This window comes from Pan troglodytes, chromosome 10 (genome assembly GCF_028858775.2).
Source record: "Pan troglodytes isolate AG18354 chromosome 10, NHGRI_mPanTro3-v2.0_pri, whole genome shotgun sequence".
NCBI classification, from domain to species: Eukaryota; Metazoa; Chordata; class Mammalia; order Primates; family Hominidae; genus Pan; species Pan troglodytes.
Genome location: NC_072408.2, coordinates 130,919,470 through 130,940,492, shown reverse-complemented (window position 1 = coordinate 130,940,492; position 21,023 = coordinate 130,919,470). Strand labels below are relative to the sequence as shown.

Below are 21,023 nucleotides of genomic sequence, written 5' to 3'. Positions count from 1 at the left end.
GCCAAGATCACGCCACTACACTCCAGCCTGGCAATAGAGCAAGACTCGGTCTCAGAAAAACGAACAAACAAACAAACAAAGAACTTTATTTACAAAAACAGGTGGAGGGCCAGATTTGGCCCAATGGATGTAGTTTGTTTACCTCTATTCTGGAGGAAAGGAACATTTTTCTATCAAGATGTGTAACAAAGAAGCTTGATGTACTTTGGGATGGGGAGTCTTTCCCTGAGGAAGTGACTTTTGAATAAGTAGGCATTAACCAGGTGAAGGGGTGCATGGATGGTGGCAGGCAAGTGGAGGGAGAATCATCGAACACTGGAAAAAGTTTTAAAGAGTCAGTTTAGACAGAGGGGAGAAGGCTCAGGGGAAACTGCCAAGAAATGAGACTGGAGAGAGGTAGACTGTGGCCAAATCACGCAGTAATCATGTTAAAATGGCAGGGGTTTTGATCTCAAAAGCAATGGAAAACCAATGAAGGATTTTAAGGCTTAAAAAAAATGATTTATGTGTGATTTTCTTTTCCCTTAATTAGGACACATACTGACCTAACTGAATGGACTGGGGTTGCATTTTCTGGCAAAAAATGAGTTGAAGATGGGCTGGGCACAGTGGCTCACACCTAAAACAACTATAATCTCAGCGCTTTGGGAGGCCGAGGCGGGTGGATCACCTGAGGTCAGGAGTTCGAGGCCAGCCTGGCCAAAATATAGTGAAACTCCATCTCTACTAAAAATACAAAAATTAGCTGGGTGTGGTGGCCCACGCCTGTAGTCCCAGCTACTTGGGAAGCTGAGGCATGAGAATCACTTGAACCCAGGAGGCGGAGGTTGCAGTGAGCCAAGATCGTGCCACTCTACTCAAGCCTGGGTGACAGAGCGAGACTCCTATAAAAAACTCTCTTAAAAAAAAAAATTAAAGATGAGAGTGTGATGGCAATGCTGGAGAGATGAGGTATCACATTTTGGTGGTCTTTATAACCTCGCAGGAAGGTCACGGGAATAGTCACACATTCCAAGGGATCAAAAAGTGTGGAAAGTACTTTTTGACGCTATTATCATGCTATTCATATATAAGGTCTTACTATTATTCAAGGTCGGTGCCCTGGAGCGATTCCTTGCATAATTAACTAATTGGTCTCACATTTCTTGCCGTGGATTTTGATTTTTTTTAAGTATTTGGCTCCAAAGGTTTTTAAACTATTCTGTTTCATGGTGTCAATTTTTCCATTGTCTAGACAGCTGGAGAGTCAGACAGGATTATCAAGAGGAAACAGCCAATTTATGACCAAAAGTCAACCTTTTCAGCCAATGGAATTTACATATTAATGACATTGTGGCAGCTGTCATAAGAAAACTTGTAAAAACCAAACCTTTCACATTTGTGCATTTCTGAAACTGGCATTGGGCAGATGTTCTGCATTTTTAATACACATGAAAGACCCTTTAATAAAACCACGGAAGAGATTGATGAGCGTGTGCCTGGTGGTGGGACAGTGGGAGCTCAAGTTTAAAAGACACATCAACCAACTTTCTGGAATCTTATAAGACATAAGATGAAAGGGGCCCAGGAGTCCTATGGCCACTTTTCAAGCTTTGACAGAATCAAAATACAGAAAGATGAGCCCATTAGAGCTGGGTCATAAAACCAAATTCAGAGTAAGAGGGAGCCTCAGAGGCCACACTGCTTCCTGGTTGTACCTGCTTCCACATTCCTCCCAAATGGGCAATCCACTTATGTAAATATCTCTGTTGACAAGGAATTCACTGACTTCCTAAATGAAACAACTTCTTCCTTCTATAGACTCACTGTCTTCTTTGAAATTCTTACTCACTGGTCCCAGATCTGGCCTCTGAGGTCAGTAGGATATGCCTGGCCCCTCACATAGTGTTCTACTGTGATACCCTCCGAAACAGGTAAAATATTCTTAGTTTCATTCACAATTTGTCTTAAGACACAGCCTCCTCATCAAGAAGACCCTCTCGGTTGGCACTGAGTTTGGCTGCATGGATGGAAACTTGCGCCCAGTGGTTGCCACTCTCCTGCTAAAAACTTCACTTTGTTGTCCATTGCAACAGGATAAACTCCAAACTCAGTAACCCAGACTGACATTATGCATGTGAAATAGGCTGCAATAGGCTGCATAGTAAGTGCTCCATAAGCATTAGTTCTCATCCATTCAGTCATGTATTCATTCATTATGGCATGAATGTGAACTAACAAGGGATTCTCTTTCTTATAAAATGAGTTTATGCAGTTACTTCATGATCCTATCAATATCTCAGGCCCCTTCTAGCTTTCTCCCTCCCTATCTATTATTGAGAATGTCCCTTCAAAGTCACAAGATGGCCGTTCCACCTCCAGCCTCATGTCCCTGCTTGAAGCAAGAAAAAACAGTGACAAAAGGAAGAAGTGGTGCTTAAATAAGGAAAGCAAAACAATCTCAGAAGGCGCCTTTGGCTTTCCACTTACAGCTGATTGGCCAGAGCTGTGCCATGTGATCACCCCTAGGCACAAGGGAGCCTGGGAGATGTAGTTTCATTAGCTAGAACAGGGAAGAACGATGTTGGGTAGGCAACTAGTAGTTCCATGTTTGCTAAAACCTCTTCTGATAATGTGCCTCTAGAAGTCAGGGGTCCAGAATTGGGCAACATGTCCCAGACATGGTCTACACAATCAGAATATAAAAATGAGATGGCTCGGCCGGGCGTGGTGGTTCAGGCCTGTAATCCCAGCACTTTAGGAGGCAGAGGCGGGCGGATCACGAGGTCAGGAGATCGAGACCATTCTGGCTAACACAGTGAGACCCCGTCTCTACTAAAAATATAAAAAATTAGCCGGGCATGTTGGTGGGCACCTGTAGTCCCAGCTACTCGGGAGGCCGAAGCAGGAGAATGGCATGAACCCGGGAGGCAGAGCTTGCAATGAGCCGAGATCGTGCCACTCCAGCCTGGGCGACAGAGCAAGACTCCGTCTCAAAAAAAAAAAAAAAAGAGAGATGGCTCCTAACTCTGGACTTGGATTAATTCATATGGACTTGGACTGGAATTCCAACTCTAGTATTTACTACCTGTGTGACCTTTGTCAATTTACTTCTTCTTTCTAAATGCCAGTTGTTTCATTTATAAACTGAAAAGAATCGTGAAACGTTGCAAAGCCACCATGGGAATTAAACAAGATTGATTATAATCAATGACTAGCACACAGTAGGTACTCAATACATGTTCGTTTTCTTCCTTTATCTGGATCTAGACAAACTATGTCCAGGAAGTGGCACAGGAACTTCCTTGTTTGGTTGCATCTTTTCTCTTAATTTGGCACCAACTCCTGTCCTGTCATCACCTCTCCTCTGTTTCTTGTTGAACTGTCTCATGGGAGCTGATAGTTAAATTTTCAGAAATTTTGCATGCTGGTTACTAAGCACAACCATTAATCAAAATTTAATAAATATAAACTTAAAATGAAATGTTATATTAAAATAAAGGTAATAAATACTGAAAACTCATGTCTTCATAATTATTTTACTACATTTTATTATTACCTATGCTTCTGAAGTTATTTACATCTATGGTATCTGATTGGTGGAAATATTATATATTTATAATATTTCTACCAATCTATTTATTCAATCCACTATTTAATTCATTATGGAGTGTGTGCTAGATGCAGCCCTTCCTAATTCTACACCCAGTGACATCACATTGCTAGCTTGAAGTTGACCTTGGTAGGTGCATTTATACCATGGAAACTGACAAATATTACAAATCAAAGGTTTGTTTATTGTTTTGTTCATTGCCTAGACTTAAGAAAGACATGGAAAATATGACAATACTACAGATGAAACTTTAAAATACATCATGTCTACAGCTGTCACACTGTGAATAGCACAAAAAATGTTGAGAAATACTCTTCCAGTATTCCAAAACTATTATCCAATTCAACAAAGCCACTCACATCGCTGATGAATGCATGAAGTTTCAACACATCTTGGTAATTTCACTTTCATCTTTCTCACTAATGTAAACAAAAATACCAACCAACATTCACATGTAAACTATACTTGTCAGTCAATTACAACCATAGGTTGGGTATAGATGCAAGTTTGACAAAAATCAAAGAATGCATTCTATAAGAATTCATTGGGTATATGAAATTTATATTTAAAATATTATATATTATTATTTGCAAAGTATGTGCCACACTTTCTTTACATTAGTGAAACTTATAAGAGAAACACACACACACACAGACACACATTCTCTCTCTGTCTCTCTCTTTCCCTCTCCCTCTCTCTCTTTCTTTCTGGAGAGCTGACTGTTATACAAGTACCAGCACACCACTGGTTCTAAGTACAGCCATCCCTCAGTATCTGTGGGAGGTTGGTTCCAGGGCCCCCACAGACAGCAAAATGTGCAGATGCTCAGGTCCCTGATATCAAATGGTGTGGTATTTGCATATAACCTATGCACATCCTCCTGTATACTTTAAAATATCTCCAGATTGCTTATAATACCTAATACAATGAAAATACTATGTAAATAATTGTTATAATATATTGTTCAGGAAATAATAACCAAAAGCTCTGTACAAGTTCAGTACAATTTTTTCCTGAATATTTTCTATCCGAGGTTGGTTGAATCCCCAGATGCAGAACCCACACATACAGAGAGCTGTCTGCAGTACTAAATCTCATGCAGCCCAGCTCTGAGGCAAAATGATCCTGTGTCCTTTGCAATTTTTAGAGGAAGCTGATGATGTCACACAACCAATGGGATACAGAGCAGAAGCCCCCAGAAGGAGGTGGCCAACAGGGAGGAATTGGAATCTTGTTGAGAGAGGTATGGGCTTTCGCTGATGTTAGCTCCCGCCTCTGGGTGCATGTTTCTGTCAGGCCTCTGAGCCCAGGCCTGCACGAATACATCCAGATGGCCTGAGGCAACTGAAGAACCACAAAAGAAGTGAAAATGGCCGGTTCCTGCCTTAACTGATGACATTCCACCATTGTGATTTGCTCCTGCCCCACCCTAACTGATGAATTAACCTTGTGACATTCCTTCTCCTGGACAATGAATACCAGAGCCTTCCCACCGAGCACCTTGTGACCCCCACTCCAGCACCTTGTGAACAACCCCCTTTAACTATAATTTTCCACTACCTACCCAAATCCTATAAAACTGCCCCACCCCTATCTCCCTTTGCAGACTCCTTTTTCGGACTCAGTCCGCCTGCACCCAGGTGATTAAAAAGCTTTATTGCTCACACAAAGCCTATTTGGTGGTCTCTTCACACAGACGGGCATAACAGTTTAATGGACCCCATGTCCTCTGAAACGAAGGCAGAGAAGGAAGAGAAATGCCAGTAGGTCTTGCTGGTACAATACAAAAGAAGCGATGTAAGACTGAAGCCTCACTGTGGCCAGTACTTCATCGCCTCACTTTGTCCCTGCTCTGCCCCATGATCACCACTCAACATGAGTTCACTGTGGCTTATCCGACTGGCTCAGCCCATTCCCAGGGCCTGTCCCCAAGCAAAGCTCAAACTAGACAGCCGGATTGATTTTGCCCTTTGTGAAAGGACCCTCAAGTAGGGTAGCTGTGTTGCACGTGAAACCCAGGAGTCCCAGCGGCAAAGCCAGGTACAGAGAAATTACAATTAAACCCTGGCATGGGCAACTGGGCCGAGATGGGACACCCCAGTCCTTTGTTGCTTTGCCTGGTGCTCTGTGTGGGCACCGGAGACTTTGGGCGGCGCTGGTTTCATGCATGAATGACAAATACCCTCTAGCACGGCCCGGACAGAGCTCCACAGTGGGAGTTTCATCATCAGGTGTTGCCAAATTTGGAAATTCTGTTGCCAAAGCTTTAACAAGCTTCCAGATGTAAGGCCTAAAAACAAAGTGCCGCCACACCTCTCCCCTGCCCCTTCCCCGCATCTCTATAACCCAGTTCAGGTTAGCCCTAGGATCTATACCCTAGATACTTAGAGACAGCACTAGCTGGATTTCCTAGGCCGACTAAGAATCAATCCCTAAGCCTAGCTGGGAAGGTGACGGCATCCACCTTTAAACACGGGGCTTGCAACTTAGCTCACACCCGACCAATCAGGTAGTAATGAGAGCTCACTAAAATGCTAATTAGGCAAAAACAGAAGGTAAAGAAATAGCCAATCATCTATCGCCTGAGAGCACAGGGGGAGGGACAATGATCAGGATATAAACCCAGGCATTCCAGCCAGCAAGGGCAACCCCCTTTGGGTCCCCTCCCATTTTATGGGAGCTCTGTTTTCACTCTATTAAATCTTGCAACTGCACACTCTTCTGGGCCGTGTTTGTTATGGCTCGAGCTGAGCTTTCACTCACCCTCCACCACTGCTGATCGCCGCTGTCACAGACCAGCCCTGACTTCCACCCCTCCGGATCCAGCAGGGTGTCCGCTGCACTTCTGATCTAGTGAGGAGGTGCCCATTGCCGCTCCCAATCGGGCTAGAGGCTCGCCATTGTTCCTGTGCAGGCTAAGTGCCGGGGATTCGTCCTAATCGAGCTGAATAGAGCCATAACGCTCACCACATGGCCCAAGATTCCATTCTTTGGAATCTGTGAGGCCAAGAACCCCAGGTCAGAGAACGAGAGGCTTGCCGCCATCTTGGAAGCAGCCCGCAGCCATCTTGGGAGTTCTAAGAACAAGGACCCCCAGTAACAATACAACTCACAACCATAATTTGCCAAGATGCGGATTCTTTCAAATCAGTTGTGTTGGTTTATTGTAAATCAGTCAAGACTCTTTATGGAATTTTTTCAGCCTTTGCAGAATAATTCTAAAATTATTATTCATCTAAAAGATTAATTCAGAAATAATTCATCTGAAAACTTGCCCCGGCAAGAGTAGCTAACTTTAAAGAAGATGTAAGAGAGAGGGGATCTAGGCCTTCCATGTATTAAAACTGTCTCAGTAAACTACACTTATAAAACTGCATTAATGACCAGGTGTGGTGGCTCATGCCTGTAATCCCAGCACTTTGCTCATGCCTGTAATCCCAGCATTTTGGGAGGCCTAGGCGGGTGGATCACTTGAGGTCAGGTGTTTGAGACCAGCCTGGCCATCATGGTGAAACCCCATCTCTACTAAAATACAAAATTAGCCAGGCATGGTGGCACACGCCTGTAATCCCAGCTACTCGGGAAGCTGAGGCCAAGAGAATGGCTTGAACCTTGAACCTGGGAGGTGGAGGTTGCAGTGAGCCAAGATCACGCCACTGCACTCCAGCCTGAGGGCGACAGAGGGAGACTCCGTCTCAAACAAACAAACAAAACACCCTGCATTAATAAATGTTAACAGTTGAGATAAATTCAAGAATTGATGTATGACAAAGGTAGTGTTAACTGGGGGAAAATACAAATTATTTCATGAATAGTGCTGGGACAATTGGGAGGTAGCAATTGGGGAAAATAAATGAATTTAGATTTTTACCTCAAACCATATACCAAAATAAATTACAGATGGTTAAAAGCGTAAACTAAAACTGTAAAAAATTCAACAGTTCTTTAATCTTGGGGTATAGGAGGGCTTTATATGATTTAAGACAATGAAAGAAATTCACAAAGAAACCATCAAAAACAATAGACTGGCTAGATAATTTTGTCATTGACATTGAATCGAGAAGCATCATCTACAAAACCAATCCACTATATCGAATTAAGGGAAATACCTTAAACAAACACGACAAGGAGTTGATAGCCTTCATAGAGGAAGACTTCATACAAATACATGAGAAAACACTGACTCTGGCCAGGCGCAGTGGCTCACGCCTGTAATCCCAGCACTTTGGGAGGCTGAGGCAGGTGGATCAGGAGGTCAGGAGTTCGAGACCAGCCTGGCCAATATGGTGAAATCCTGTCTCTACTAAAAATACGAAAATTAGCTGGGCGTGGTGGCACACACTGCAGTCCGAGGCAGGAGAATCGCTTGAACCCAGGAGGCGGACGTTGCAGTGAGCCGAGATCACGCCACTGCACTGCAGCCTGGACGACAGAATGAGACTCAATCTCAAAAAAAGAAAAAAAAAAGAAACAGAAAAAAGGAAACATTGTCTCTTTGATAGGTAAGTGGGTAAAGAAAATTAAAGTTAATTCACAAAAAAGAAATATAAGAGTCAAACATATGGGGGAAAATGTTCAGTCTCTCTTCAAAACAAAAAAGCAAATTAGAATAATCTCTGCTCCATTGGAATAATTCTTCAAATCATCCAATTTGCAAAAGATGAAAAAGCCAAACTCCTCCACACTGTTGAGATGGCTGATTTAGGCTCTTTTATACACATAATGTACAGAGAAAGAAAGGTGGCAGTGTGTGTGTCAAGAACCTTTAAAATGTTCTGAGCTTTGATTTTGCCATTTGCTTTTAAGCATCTCTCCTGGACAAAACTTTGCGTATAAGAATGTTTATCACAACAGACAAACCTAAACACCTGTGAATAAAACAGCCATTCAGCATAATTCTTAAAGGCACCCTATGAATGAGGCAGGCATTAAAATTGTGACGTTTGGCCGGGCGCAGTGGGTCACACCTGTAATCCCAGCACTTTGGGAGGCCGAGGAGGGCAGATGGCTTGAGTACAAGAGTTCAAGACCGGCCTGGGCAACATGGTCAAACCCCATCTCTACAAAAAATACAAAAATTAGCCAGGCGTGGTGGTGCACACCTGTGGTCCCAGCTACTTGGGAGGCTGGGGAGGATCACTTGAACCTGGGAGGCAGAGGTTGCAGTGAACGGAGATCACACCACTGCACTGCAGCCTGGGCAACAGAGCAAGACACCATCTCAAAAAAAAATTGTGAAGTTATTAGAAACACAGAAAAGATTTGTAACATAACTAAGTGAAACATCCATCAATAGGAGAACAAATGGATAAACTTTTTACTTATTTATTCATAAAAAAAGTTATATTTATAGTTTGTTTAGTCATCCAATTGGATGGTAGTCAGCGACAGAGAACAAGCCTGCAGACCCAAGAAGGAACACAGGGGGATCAAAAAGGTACTGCTGAGTGAAGAAAGATGGCCACAAAACATCCTGCAGGGTCCCATTGATTTGCAGTTCTAGAACTTCACAACTAATAGACATCAGAACAGTAGTTGCCCAAAGGTGGGAGGGGCAAACTGACTGCAAAAGGACTGGAGGGAACTTTATGGGGTGCTGGAAACATTTCTAAGTCTTGACCAGGGTAGAGGTTACACAGGTGTATTCATTTGTCAAAACCCATCACCCTGTACATTTAAAGTGGATACATTTTATCATGTGTGCATTATACCATCATCATGTTGGTATAAAATAAACTTTTTAAAAACTAAGTGACTCACTGAAATACCAATTAGGCTAAAAGCAGGAGGTAAAGAAATAGTCAATCATCTGTCGCCTGAGAGCACAGGGGGAGGGACAATGATAGGGATATAAACCCAGGCATTCGAGCCATTAGTGGCAACCGCCTTCGGGTCCCCTCCCGTTATATGGGAGCTCTGTTTTCACTCTATTACATCTTACAACTGCACAGTCTTCTCGGCCGTGTTTGTTCCAGCTCGAGCTGAGCTTTCACTCACCATCTACCACTGCTGATTGCCGCCGTCGCAGACCCGCCACTAACTGCCACCCCTCCGGATCCGGCAGGGTGTCCCCTGCGTTTCTGATCCAGCGAGGCACCCATTGCTGCTCCGGATGGGGCTAGAGGCTCGCCATTGTTCCTGTGCGGCTCAGATTAGGGTTCGTCCTAATCAAGCTGAACACTAGTCGCTGGGGTCCACGGTTCTCCTCCGTGACCAACGGCTTCTAATAGAGCTAAAACACTGACTGCATGGCCGAGGTTCCATTCCTTGGAATCCGTGAGGCCAAGAACCCCAGGTCAGAGAACAAAAGGCTTGCCGCCATCTTGGGAGCTCTAAGAACAAAGACCCGCGGGTAACAAGCCCAGGAAGTCGAGGCTGCAGTGAGGTATGATCGCACCACTGGACTCCAGCCTGGGTGACAGAGTGAGACCCTGTCTCAAAAAAAAAAAAAAAGAGAGAGAGACAAAAGAAAAAAAAAGCCGGGCGCGGTGGCTCACGCCTGCAATCCCAGCACTTTGGGAGGCCGAGGCGGGCAGATCACGAGGTCAGGAGATCGAGACCATCCTGGCTAACACAGTGAAACCCCATCTCTACTAAAAAATACAAAAAATTAGCCGGCCGTGGTGGCGGGCGCCTGTAGTCCCAGCTACTCGGGAGGGTGAGGCAGGAGAATGGCGTGAACCCGAGGGGCGGAGCCTGCAGTGAGCCGGGATCGCACCACTGCACTCCAGGCTGGGCGACAGAGCGAGACTCCGTCTCAAAAAAAAAAAAAAAAAAGAGGAGGGGTCTTGGTGACTTCTAGTCCGTACTAATCATCCTCTGCTGTCCCGTGTGTCCTCTGAATTTTCTGCAGGGAGCACACATTGATGTTATAATTATTAATCGAATCAGAGTCGGCTTCCTATGGGACACACGGCCCGAGGGAAGCTTCAGGCACAAAGGAGACAAGTCCATGAGTGCTTTCTGCTCCCCAGAGTCTCACAGCCAAGCCCCCGCCGCCGTCCCGGCACTAGAGTGAGGCACATCCCCCCGCCACCGTCCCAGCGCTAGAGTCAGGCACATCCCCCCGCCACCGTCCCGGCGCTAGAATGAGGCACATCCCCCCGCCACCGTCCCGGCACTACAGTGAGGCACATCCCCTCGCCCCTTAGGGTCCTTCTGACTCCCAAAGGCCACCTGAGATCTTTCTGATGATCTGTAAGGTGCAGTGTACATTTCAGACATTTTCCACGGAAAATGGAAACGCAACAGCCCAAGCTCCCTGCCTGGATACTGTAGGGCCAGCCTCCTGAGTGGAGGTTGGCCAACCTGCCTGTGTCCTTGGAGGGTTAGGCAGAGTTGAGGCTAATGGGGGCGGGGATAGCTCTGGTATTTCAGCAAAATGTCACGCAGCTGGGAGACACTGAGGGACTTCTAGATCTGAATTAGGAGCCTGGGGACCATGCTTTGCATGGCATTCCTGGGGAGAGCCCTTTGTAAGGGGTCGGATCATCCCAGCCCAGAGTTGCATGGGATCTGGACTTGGTCCAAGCAGCCTTCAGTGGCAATCAGCTCCGAGCAGAAACCCAGCGGATCCGCAGGCCTAACGGCAGCTCCAAATTCTTCATTCCTGAAAGCTTTGGGGTGAGGAGTGGGGGTTATGATCTTGGCAAAAGCAGCTCAGTGTCAGCAAGCATTGCCCTGCAGAAAAACATGAATTCCTACAAAAGGGGCATTGTGTGAGCCACGGGAAGCCTCTATGGAGGCATCAATCTTGTGTCACCCAGAGATGTTTATTATGAAGACAGTGTCATGCAACAAAGAGGTGGGGGCCGCAGGCAGGCGTGTCCACCCTGGAGGCGGGTGACCGGGAAGGAGGACCCAACCCACATCCCGGGCTATTCATAAGCAGCCTTTCAAGATGCTTGTTCGAGATCTCACAGGAGAAGGAAAATGAGGAAGCCAAGGGCAGAAAGATGGAGTAAGACCCTTTCTTTTGGCTTCCTTAGCAAGGACAAAACCTGAATCAAGTTCAGGATGACAGGAGGAGAGGGGCCCTCATCGGGCAGGCTGTCGGGAGTTAGCAGCAACTCAGAATTCCTCCAGAGCAACCATTCCTGTCACTTACAGAGAACCCTGGGGTTGCTTCCCAGGGATAGGGAATTTCTCGGAAGCTTAGGACACTTTGTTCCTAAGTAAAGCTCTGACGGGTTCGTAGGAAGAATGCAGCCTTTTTTCCTTTAAAGACAAAAAGACCCTGAATTTATCCTCACATCCAAAAGCCAGAGCTGAGATCCAGGGTGGATCTCCCACCCTCACACAAATGCAGAGTCAGCATCCAAAAAGGGCAAAGTCAACACTGCAGAGGCCGATGAGCAATTCCTGGAGGGTGATGCCCCTGAGTTAGGACCAGAGGCTGGAAGCACCAACATATGGTAAGTGGAACACCCAAGGGGATCAGGACTGAGCATCTGGACCAGACTGATGATCCAGGGCTGTGAGACACTCTTCCTTCTCTCCCTCCAACGAGAGCGTCAGGACAGCCTCAGCTGGTTGAGGACAGGTGTGCGCCCAGCATCAGAAGTCTTAGCTCCAGTGCAGCCACGGCTGCTTCCTATCATGTAACGCTGGGCACTTAACCTCCCTGTGCCCCACCATCCTCACAGTGTCCTCGGCATTCATTGAGACAAGCCGTGTCAAAGCCTCTCAGAATCCATCAGAGGTCACACATGCAAGCGCCGCTGTTGTGTTTCCTTTGTTTTCAGCATCCAGCAAAGAAACAGTCCCCCGTGGAACAGCATAAACCTCCAAGGGGAGCTTTGGTTTTTGCAAAATAGAAAGAGTCCTTTTAATAGCTCGAATGCAGCACCTTTCAGCCAGAGAGAAGCCAGCAGGCTTATGTTCTGAGAGCTGGATTTTTCCATTTGGGGGCATCGGGGTTTATTTGGAAAGAGAAAACACTGGGCTCGACTTCAAGCATCCTCATTTTACACGCCTGGCTCCAAGTAATATATTGTTTCAGTTTGACTTGCTGGCCTCCTTAGCCCAAAACAGGCTGAGCCGTACCACAGAAGGGAGAGAACACTGGGGAGACAGAAAGGGAGAGAATGGGTAAGGTATTTCCTGTCATGAAATCCAATCGGATGGAACTTTCAGCAGGAAAAGCAACACCTCCAAGGCCCACTTTTAAAAGGGGAACAGGGGAGAGAAAAGAAAGAAAAGAAACCTCTTGTGTTCGGCCCACGAAATGCCAAGATCTTATTTGTCTGAGTTTTGGGTCAGAAGCCAGTGAAGGAACACGGGGCTGCCCTCAATTTGGTGGCAACAGGAAAAAGATGGGGCTTGGATTTTGCAGAGCAAAAAGAAATAGGGCTGAGGTTTCTCATCTCCTTGTCTTCTTTCTTGGGGAGGGAAAGAAGAAAAATAGAGCCAGGCACAGTGGCTCACATCTATAATCTGAGCACTATGGGAGGTCCAGGCGGGAGGATTGCTTGAGGCCAGGGGTTCGAAAAAACCAGCCTGAGAAACATAGCAAGACCCCATCTCTACAAAAAATTAAAATTAGCTAGGTGTGGTGGTGCACACCTATAGTCCCAGCTATTTGGGAGGCTGAGGTAGGAGGGTCGCTTGAGCCGGGGAGTTTGAGGCTGTAGTGAGCCGTGCCCATTCCACTGTACTTCAGCCTGGGCAATATCCAAGACCCTGTCTCTAAACAAAGAAAGGAACAAAAGGCTCTGAGCTGGGAAGGACTGTTGATCAGTTGTTGTACGCTGCTACCAGCTGGCAGGCTGGCTCCCCTCACTAAGGGAGCATAAGGGAGGATTGCACACAGAGGTGAGAGAATGGAAGGGCCAGGCATTCAAGGTCGTGAGGTTGAAGTCTAGATCAGCCCACTAAACCTGGGAATGGCCTAGCCCAGCCATGGCCCTCTCCTCCTTCTGGGTGAGACGGACAGACAGGAACAGGTAAGAGAGTCAAAATAAGAAGGCAGTGATGGTGGCTTTCCTAAACCTCTGTCTGAAGCTGAGGCACTAAGAAAAAATGTTGATTTCTCAGCACACTTGAGAGAGGAGCAAGAAGTGAGATTCTGAACAAGAGAGGAGGAATTTCTCCACGTTTGGGTTGAACATGAGGTTCTGGTGGTGCCCCTCAACGCTGATCTTAGAATCGGTGATTTGCAAAGGATGCTCCAGCCCCAAAAGATTTAGGGGAATTCAGAGAATATTCGCCCTTTCTGGATGGGTACGTAGACATGCTGGAACCACACCTCCTCTGAGGACAGTCTCTATCAGCAACAGTGTTGATGTTACAGACACAAGGTCTGGTCTAAAGTGAACTGATCCACGGAGAAAGGTAGGAAAGAAACCGCCCGTTTATCTCGTCAGGGTGGAGAGTCGAGAAGAGGGGAGAGCTCTGTCCAACAGCTGCCCCTGAGGTCCTTGGCAGGATTTAATTTAATTCCCCCCAGGACATCCTGGGATTCCAGTGAGGGCACCTGGACGGAAGCTGTCACAGCCGGAGCGACCGTCACTAGGGGCAGCGTCCCTCCGGTGCCGGGAGCGGGCCAAGCTGGTGTTCCTGAATGCTTGGTCCAATTGTGTGTGTCTCCGAGGCCGTTGTGTGTGCAGGACCTCACTCCAGTGACCCACACTCCACTTGGCGGTGTCCACATCAGCAGGACGTTCACTAGCCTGAAGAGAAGTGGGCACTGTCCCCAGAGGGGGACACCATGAAGACCTGGGTTTTCCCTCTCTCACTCACTTACAGAAGCTTCCAAGCCACTATGAATGGAAACGACTCTCCCTGGCTCTCAGCTGTGTGCTGAGACACTTACATACCATTACTGAGTCTTCACAATACCTCGTAAAGGGTCCTGCCATCTTCCTACGTTAGTTTGCTCCCATAGCCAAGCACCAGACTGAACAGCTTCAACTACAGAAATGACCTCCTCACTGTTGTGGAAGCTACAAGCCCAAGATCAAGATGTCGGCAAGGCTGGTTCCTCCTGAGATCTCCCTCCTTGGTTTGTAGACACACAATCTTCCCTCTGTGCGTCTGTGTCATAACTAATCTCTTCTTCTTCTTCTTTTTTTTTGAGACGGAGTTTTGCTTTGTTGCCCAGGCTGGAGTGCAGTGGTGCGACCTCAGCTCTCCACAACCTCCGCCTCCTGAGTTCATGCCATTCACCTGCCTCAGCCTCCTGAGTAACTGGGACTACAGGCGTGCTCCACCATGCCCAGCTAATTTTTGTATTTTTAGTAGAGACGGGGTTTCACTCTGTTGGCCAGGCTGGTCTCGAACTCCTGACCTCGTGATCCACCCGCCTCAGCCTCCCAAAGTGCTGGGATTACAGGCGTCAGCCACCATGCCCAGCCTCTAATCTCCTCTTCTTATGAGGACCCCCGTCATGCTGGATGAGGGCCCACCCTAATGGCCTCATTTTAACTAAATCACCTCTTCAAAGACCCTGACTCCAGATATAGTCACATTACTGTGACTTAGGGCTTGAACATATGAATTGTGGGGTGACATAATTAAGCCCAAAACACCCCCTAAGGAAACTTGGGCTCACAGGGGTTAGGTCTTCTCCCCAAGGCCACACAGCAAGTGAGTGGAGGTGCTGAAATGAAATACCCACCAATGTCTGGGTCTGTGACTAGCCATTGCCCTCAGCATGGAGCAGCAAAGCACCTCCTTGGCCTGACTTTCCAGCCCCCAACTCAAACTGGAAAAAGAGGTTGGTTAGGGTCAAAGAGCACAACACATTTATTTTTGCCTCTGATTTTCTATTCTTTGGCATTTGGGCTGCAATTGCTTTTATCTGGGCTTTGGGGCCTTTCCTATCGTGGCCTCACTTGGCCTACATCCTGCCCATCCCAGTGAGCCCTCGCCTCCCCACTCCTCTGTGACGTGTTCTTTGCAACCACACTCATTTTCCTCAGCCGGCTCCAATTTCCCCTTCTGCAGCAAGTCCTCTCTCCCCTCCTGACTTCCTAAACACCTGTTAGCTGTGCTGTCCTCGGAGGCACCCGATTCCCCTTCATTTGTGCTTTGAGACACCGTTTTGATGAGTGTGCTAATTGTTTAATTTATTTCTCACCTGTTCATTCTCTCCTGGTCCTCCAAGGTTAATTCCTGCCCTGACCTTAAATCTCCTTCCTGCCACTCTCGTGGCACTCTCTTCCATCAATTCACCCTCTCGCTCGTTGATCTAATCTCTCTCTCCACGTTAGTTCCCTCTCTTTGGATTACAAACTGCCCAAGTCTCTGTAGGAGAATGTATAATGATTTTTAGCCCCTTCCCTTTTTTCACCAGCATTGTCAACCCTCCGCAGCAAGCAGTCCTCACCTTGGCTTTCTTATGCCTCTACTGGCCCTGGTCCTTAAATATGCCTTCCCGCTGGGACAGTTCCGTGTTCTCTCTGTGTTCCCCATGATCTAGATACCACACCCAGAATGCCCTGCACAGACCTTGAAGAGCACCTGGCTTTACAAACAAAGGAGACAGCAACCCAGAATGCACAAAGGACTTGGCCAAGGTCGCGCCTATATTTAGTGGCACAGTCAGGCCTGGCATAGTGCTGTCCAGTAGCAATAGAATGTGAGCTATGGATGCCATTTTAAATTTTCAAGTAGTCACATTTCAAAAAGTAAAGAGAGGTGAGATTAATTTAAGAAATAGGTTTCATTTAACCTGATATATCCCAAATCGTACCATCTCAGCATGTAACCATCATAACAAATTGTCACCGAGATCATTTTAGAGAAAAACACCTTGTTTTCCTCTAAGTTTTGAAACCCAGTGAGTATTTTACACTTCCAGCACATCTAGATTCACACTGGCCCCATCTCAAGTGCTCCATAGCCACGTGTGGCTGGTGGCTGCCAGGCTAGACAGCTCACCTCTAGTGCTTAAGTGCCAGACTCCCAGTCCAGTGCTCTCTCTCTACCATGCCAAGCTTAGTGAGGCCCTTCTGGTCTCTGCTTGTCATGCCTTCCCCACTTGACTTCCCCACACAACTTGACCCTGGGCCATCGCCACTTCTGTCCACTCTCACCTCCCATGATCCTGCAACCCTGCATCCTTTGGGTTTTCGTGTTCACCCCTCTTCCTGCTGCCTTCCCTGACTCCCCTTTCCTCTTAACACTCTTAAAACGTGGGCATCCCTCAAGGTAAGTATATCAATGATAATAGTAATGATCTTCTCCATCACTATCATCACCATCACCATCATCATCATCATCATCACCATCATCATCATCATCATCACCATCATGATCATGATCACCATCACCATCATTATCATCACCATCACCACCACCATCATCATCACCATCACCACCATCATCATCACCATCACCATCACCACCATCATCACCATCACCATCATCACTACCATCATGACCACCATCACCATCACACCATCACCATCATCACACCATCACCATCATCACCATCACCATCATCACCATCACATTCATCACCACCACCATCACCATCATCATCACACCATCACCATCATCACCATCACCATCACCATCACAATCATCACTACCATCATGATCACCATTACCATCATCATCACACCATCACCATCACCATCATCACACCATCACCATCACCACCATCACCATCACAATCATCACTACCATCATGATCACCATCACCATCATCATACCATCACCATCACCATCATCACACCATCACCATCATCACCATTACCATCATCATCACCATCACAATCATCACTACCATCACGATCACCATCACCATCACCACACCATCACCATCACCATCATCACACCATCACCATCATCACCATCACCATCATCATGACCATCACCATCACCATCATCACACCATCATCACCACACCATCACCATCATCATCACCATCATCACCATCACCATCATCATCATGATCACCATCACCATCACTATCATCATCACCACCATCACCACCATCATCACCATCACCATCACACCATCATCATCACCATCATCACCATCATCATCACCATCACCATCATCACATCATCACCATCATCACCATCACCATCATCATCACCATCATCATCACCATCACCATCATCACGTCACCATCATCACCATCACCATCATCACCACCATCACCATCATCCATCACCATATCCACCATCATCACCATCATCACCATCACCATCATCACCATCACCATATCCATCATCATCACCATCATCACCATCATCACCATGATATCCATCATCATCATCACCCTTACCATCATCATCGTCATCATCATCATCACCAGTGCTGATGTTATATTGAGCCATCTACTGTTATTTTTTTATTTTATTATTTATTTATTTTTTTTTTTTTTAGATGGGGTCTCGCTTTGACGCCCAGGCTGGAGTGCAGTGGCGTGATCTCAACTCACTGCAAGCTCCACCTCCCGTGTTCACACCATTCTCCTGTCTCAGCCTCCCAAGTAGCTGGGACTACAGGTGCCTGCCACCATGCCTGGCTAATTTTTTGTATTTTTAGTAGAGACGGGGTTTCATCGTGTTTGCCAGGATGGTTTTGATCTCCTGACCTTGTGGTCCACCAGCCTCAGCCTCCCAAAGTGCTGAGATTACAGGCATGAGCCACCATACCCGGCAGAGCCATCTACTGTTCTAAGTGCTGCCGTGTCATAATTCATGTAAAGCTCACAGCCACCTCAAGAGGAAGGCACTATTATTGCCCTTCGTGTATTAGGTTCCTTTTGCTGCTGTAACAAATTACCACAAGCTCAGGGACTTAAAACAACATAAACGTATTATCACTGTAGTTCTGTAGATTAGAAGTCTGATGTGGGCCTCACTGGGCTAAAATTAAGGTGTTAGCAGTCTACACTCTCTTCTGGTGCCTCTAGGAGAAAATCATTTTCTTGCTTTTTCCAGCCTAGAGGCTGCCTGTATTCTTTGGCTCATGGCCTCTTCTTTCTTCAAAGCCAGCTACAGCAGTTGATTCCTTCCCTCATCCCATCTCTCCAATCTCCTCTACTGGCTCCTTCTATTTTTTAAGGACCCTTGTCATTACATCAGGCCCACTAGGATAATACAAGATAATCCCTCACCTTAAAATTACCTGATCAACAACCTTTTAATTCCAGTAGCCATATTTTAAAAAGTAAAAAGAGGTGAAATTAATTCAATGAATAGGTGTCATTTAACCTGATATATCCAGTCTTACCATCTCAACATGGTAAGATTGCTATTAAGCAATCTTAATCAATATAACAAATTATTAATGAGATCATCTATATTCTTATTTTCCCTAAGTGTTTAATTCCTTTATCCAACACTTTACTGGGTAACCTAACGTATTCACAGTTTCTGTGGATAAGGACATGGACCTATGTGGGGGGACATTATTCTGCCTCCCACATCCCACTTTACAAATGGGAAAAAAAAAGAGCAGTTAAGTAACTCATGTGAGGTCACACTGCTTAAATCCCATGGACTTTCATTCCTTGACATCTTTTAGACCCAGCTCTTCTCTGTTACTCCCACCACTGAGATCCTGGTGCAGACTCTGTGACCTTAGGCTTCTTACTGGTCTTGGCTCCCTCCACACCAGTCCACCCACCAAAGCCATTCTTTCTGGCTCCCAGGCTTGTTTGCAGCCATTATTTCCTGGATGCCTTATGCTGTGTTAATGGATTGATTCAGAGAATATGAAGAAGGATGGACTCTCTGAAGTATCATTTAGCTGAAATAAATGTTCTCGGCAAACAGTTTGATTGAGATGTTATGCTCTCCATGAGCTATGCACACACGTGGATTTGGGCTCTCATAAGAGATTTTTCATCCTCACCTTTCCCCGCTCCTGACAAGGGCAGCCTTAGTTGAACTGTGCTCCTCACTCATGGCAACCATCCCATCCTGCAACCAAGAGAGACATTGCAGCTTGTCTTGAAATCATCAAGAACTGTCTCCCAGGCAGCCAGGCTTCCTTTGTTTTTATAGACAGCCTGTTCAGAAGGAGACAGAAAACTTTGAGCCCATTCACTTTCTGCAGCTGAATGTTCCAGAAAGTTCTACATGGGACAAACTGTGGTCGGCAGTCTTTTCTAGCCTCTGTGGCTCCTCCTTCTTATCCATTGGTTTGGAAGCTCTCGGAGCCCCACCTGGATGGATGGACAATGCATTGCTCTCTCTCCTGCTGACTCCAGCTAATTCCTGGGGAAGAAAGTAGAGACAAGTGCAAAGAGAGTCAAGATCAGCCCAAGCCCCTGCCTGAGTGCCCCTGTCATATCAGGCCTGGGTCCCCAGTCCATGGTCTCCTAACCAACTGTCCCATGCTCCATGCAAAGCCACCGTTAGAGGTGAAAAGGGCCAGAAGCTGCACATTCACTCAAGTGAAGTCATCAGAGCACCCACAGATCCAGCTTCTCAGCCGGACAGGAAAACATGGAGTCCATCTACTTCCCAGCTTACCAGGAAATTCCATGCTGGTACCAGCCCCGGCCAGGTGACCAGGCCAAGAGACTGAAGAGAGGGCTCCCCTGGCCCCTGCAGGAACCAAGGCTCCCTGAAGCTCAGCCAGCCTGCAATGACCCACGTCACAGAAGACTGCCCACCTGACAGCCATGTGCAGATTGACCACGGAATGCATCTCCGTGCACAGTTGGAACAGCTTTCTCATCAACTCTGTAATCACAGCTCTGCACCAAGAGCAAGGCGAGTCCATCTCAATTTCATCTCCTTTCACTCATAAATGAAAACAAATGGAGACTGAATAAGACAAAGGACATGTGAGCACTTCAAATGGTGCCTAGCAAGGTCAGGACCCCATTCTTCAAACTCCCCTTTTCTCCCATAGGTGTGTCTGGCGGGAGGACCCGGGGCCCTGTCACATGACTCAAAAATGAGCAAATGGAGAAAAGAGGGCACCTCTATCTGGAAGAAAATACATATTAGATACATGTTCTTTGAGCAAGTTAAGAAGCCTGAAAATGGAATAAGCTTACATGAAAAAGTGAGCATTAGAAGCTGAAGGGCTTGATGACAGAGACATACCTGTGTCTGTGCTGATTTCCTGGTTGTGACATGGTGCTATTGTTATGTGAGATGCAACTATGGGGCAAGCTGAGTGCAGAGTACATGGGGACCAGCTCCACTACAGATTTTTTGCAACTTTTGTAGAGTCTATACTTATTGCAGGCCAGGTGTGGTGGCTCACACCTGTAATCCCAGCACTTTGGGAGGCCAAGATGGGCAAATTACCTGAGGTCAGGAGTTCAAGACCAGCCTGGCCAACATGGTGAAACTCCGTCTATACTAAAAATACAAAAATTAGCCAGGCACGGTGGCGGGCACCTGTAATCCCCGCTATTCAGGAGGCTGAGGCAAGAGAATCACTTGAACCCAGGAGGTGGAGGTTACAGTGAGCTGAGATCGTGCCACTGCACTCCAGCCTGGGCGACAAG

At 46.6% G+C, this 21,023-nt stretch overlaps 1 protein-coding gene across 2 annotated transcripts in view; it reads right to left on the bottom strand.

The window, feature by feature from the left end:
• The window catches only part of LOC134807419 (uncharacterized), a 185,194-nt gene extending 175,262 nt beyond the window's left edge, over positions 1-9,932 (bottom strand). For both annotated transcript variants that reach the window (XM_063785283.1, XM_063785284.1), the window contains exon 1: positions 9,590-9,932. In XM_063785283.1, coding sequence (XP_063641353.1) covers positions 9,590-9,693 — 104 coding nt within the window. In that variant the 5' untranslated portion in view covers positions 9,694-9,932. The remainder of the gene's footprint in view (positions 1-9,589) is intronic.
• Positions 9,933-21,023: the final 11,091 nt, after the last annotated feature.